General features: G+C 45.5%; 1 protein-coding gene across 1 annotated transcript; it reads right to left on the reverse strand.

Annotated features, from left to right (window-relative positions):
* Positions 1–408: 408 nt before the first annotated feature.
* Positions 409–1734, reverse strand: LOC138671968 (uncharacterized). Its single transcript, XM_069760073.1, has one exon. The coding sequence runs from the start codon at positions 1663–1665 to the stop codon at positions 484–486; it is 1182 nt and encodes a 393-aa protein (XP_069616174.1). The 5' UTR covers positions 1666–1734; the 3' UTR covers positions 409–483.
* Positions 1735–2967: the final 1233 nt, after the last annotated feature.

The following is a 2967-nucleotide window of genomic DNA, read 5'->3' on the forward strand; positions in this document are numbered from 1 at the left end:
CAAAATGTGAAAATTGAGAAATTTTCGAAATTTTTTAAAAATTTTCATTTTTATCACACACAAACGCAAAATTTATTGACCTAAATTTACCACTAACATGAAGCCCAATATGTCACGAAAAAACAAAATCAGAACCGCTAGGATCCGTTGAAGCGTTCCAGAGTTATTACCTCATAATGGGACACTGGTCAGAATTGCAAAAAACGGCAAGGTCTTTAAGGTAAAAATAGGCTGGGACACGAAGGGGTTAATGTTTAGGTAGGTGTTTAGATTTGTATGTATGTGAGTATGTATTTGTATATGTAAGTATCTGTGTAGATTTCAATGTTGATGTATATGGATGTATCAGTAGACATAGGAATACATGTATGTATATACGGGCCCTTACTGCAGAAAGAATGAGAAACAAAGCTTTTTCAAAGTAAAACAAACAGTTTATTAGACAGATCAGTGCAACAGTGTATAAATGTCAGTAGTAGCCCACTATAAGTTCTGATGCTGCCAAGTAACAGCACCAGGACCGTTAAAATATTGGCAGTAGTTGTCTCGGCAGGTCTTCGCATCGTGGGTGTTTCGGCCAGGTAACAATGGTTGAAGGCCTGCAATTGCGGGATCATTTGCGCGCCATTCACCGAGCTGCACTTCCCCATTTAATAGGCCCACAGAGTCCATGAATCCAGGAGGACTATACGCCAAAGCATCGCGACGGCGAAGGAAGTTGTGAAGCACACAACAAGCCAAAACAACAGAGTCTATCGATTCAAGCTTCATGTTAATAGGCGTGTGGAAAACTCTGAAGCGATTGGCCATGATACCGAAGGCATTTTCTACAACCCGACGTGCCCTTGACAAACGGTAATTGAAAATTCTTCTTTCCTCTGTTAGATTTTTTTGGGGGAACGGTTTGATAAGATTGGGATGAAGCGGGAAGGCCTCATCTCCGACAAAAACAAAATTAAGGTTGCCTCTAGTCTCGGAGTTGGGAGGCAAGTGAAGGTCATAGTTGTTCAAACGCTCTCCAAAGAGTGTGTGCTCTAAAACGCCACCATCGGAAACCCTTCCATTCATGCCAACATCTACATTTATAAATTCATAATTCGCGTTAACAAGGGCCATCAGGATGATGCTGAAATAGCCCTTATAATTAAAGAAGTAGGATCCGCTGTTCGGTGGTTGAGTGATCCGGACATGTTTTCCGTCCAAAGCCCCACCACAGTTTGGGAACTGCCAAAGCTGCTCAAAATCGGAGGCAATCTTTTTCCATTCCTCCTCCGTGTTGGGAAACTGCATGTAGCTACGTAGACTGTGGAAAATCGCATCACATGTCTCTGGAATTAGAACGCTGAGCAGGGTCCTTGATATGGCTGAAGAAAAATGCAAGTCTTGCAGCGAGCGCCCGGTGGCCAGGAATCGCAGCGTGACTGCCAATCTTTCATCGGCCGGGATGGCAGCACGCATCACTGTATCCTTCCGTTGAATCAGTGGAGTAATTCTTTCCAGTAAATGTTTGAAGGATTCCTCAGACATCCGCAGATAGTTGCGGAAATCATGAGGATTGTTATCCTGAAGCTCTCTTACAAGTTGCATGTGGGACAAATCAGACCTCTTCTGCAGCCACTCTCTGGTCCACATGCGACGCTTTCGTTTAGAACGCCTCTCTTGCATCCGGGCCTCATCTTGACGCCGAGCTTCCTCAACCAGCAATGCAGCAAACACAACAGCACACTGCGCATTGTTCATGATGCTGCACACTGAAACACATAAAAGAAAAATAAGATAAATTTAATAAATAAAAAAAAAATTCAATTACGTTACCATGCATTACAGAAAAGACCCCCTAAAATATCAGCCCGTGTAAAAGTATATCTACACAGATAGCAGACAAGCCCTCACTCCATCCCTCCACAGCAATGATAGCAGGAAATTATCTTTAGTTGCCCTGTATAAAAATTTAGGGGAAAATGAAAACGCACTTGCGACCCCAAATACATACCATACACAATGTATAAGTTGTCAGAAGAATCCTTGCAGAACAGATTATCGAAATGGAAGAGGAGTCGCAGGCCGGAGAACTCTACAACGTTCTGCAATCCACCACACGCTCAGGAACAAAGGACGGAAGGGCTATTATGTGTCGCCTTAAAGCATGGCCGCAAACCAATCAGAACGCAGTAGCGACCACCAATCGGAACAGAATGGGCGCGGAAAAGGCAACGCAAATGCACGCCTACATGTCGGTGTCTGAGTCGTCAATGGGGTCGTTGGTAGGTGTCAAACAAAGCGATGTGTGTTCCCCAGCGGGACCTCAACGATCGAAAAATGGCCCAGGCCATTCCGACATGACCAGCGATCTTACAGCAGGGGCCTGATCGCTGCTACGTGTCACATATAGCGAGATCGCTAGCGAGATCGCTGTTGCGTCACAAAAATTGTGACTCAGCAGCGATCTCGCTAGCGATCTCGCTATGTGTGACGGGGCCTTCAGCCTTGTTCCTTTGATGCAGGCCAATTAAAATGTCACACCTGGACAGGGATGTGTACCCTGGACATTCAGATTAAAAGACTGAGGATTTATCATCTTGGCTAACTAGACTCTAAAGAAATGGACATGCTTGAAACCCATAAGCTCTGACACCTGAGACATGCACTATGTTGCAACATCCACCAGACTTTGACATGCTCATGGTCTCCTACTGTGCACTAACACTTGTCTATATACATAATTGTCTAAGGGGTACTTCCGTCTGTCTTTCTGTCCTTCTATCACTGTTATTCGTTCGCTGATTGGTCTCGGCAGCTGCCTGTCATGGCTGCCGTGACCAATCAGCGACGGCCACAGTCCAATTAGTCCCTCCCCTACTCCCCTGCACTCACTGCCCGCCGCCCGCTCCGTAATCCCGCTCACACTGGGTTAATGGCAGCGGTAATGGCCCGCGGTGTAACGGACTCCGTTACCGCTGCTATTAA

This window comes from Ranitomeya imitator, chromosome 3 (genome assembly GCF_032444005.1).
Source record: "Ranitomeya imitator isolate aRanImi1 chromosome 3, aRanImi1.pri, whole genome shotgun sequence".
Classification (NCBI taxonomy): Eukaryota; Metazoa; Chordata; class Amphibia; order Anura; family Dendrobatidae; genus Ranitomeya; species Ranitomeya imitator.

What these genes read in the sequence shown, in the direction of transcription:
- LOC138671968 (XM_069760073.1), bottom strand. Translation starts at nt 1,665, where the DNA reads ATGCAAGAGAGGCGTTCTAAACGAAAGCGTCGCATGTGGACCAGAGAG.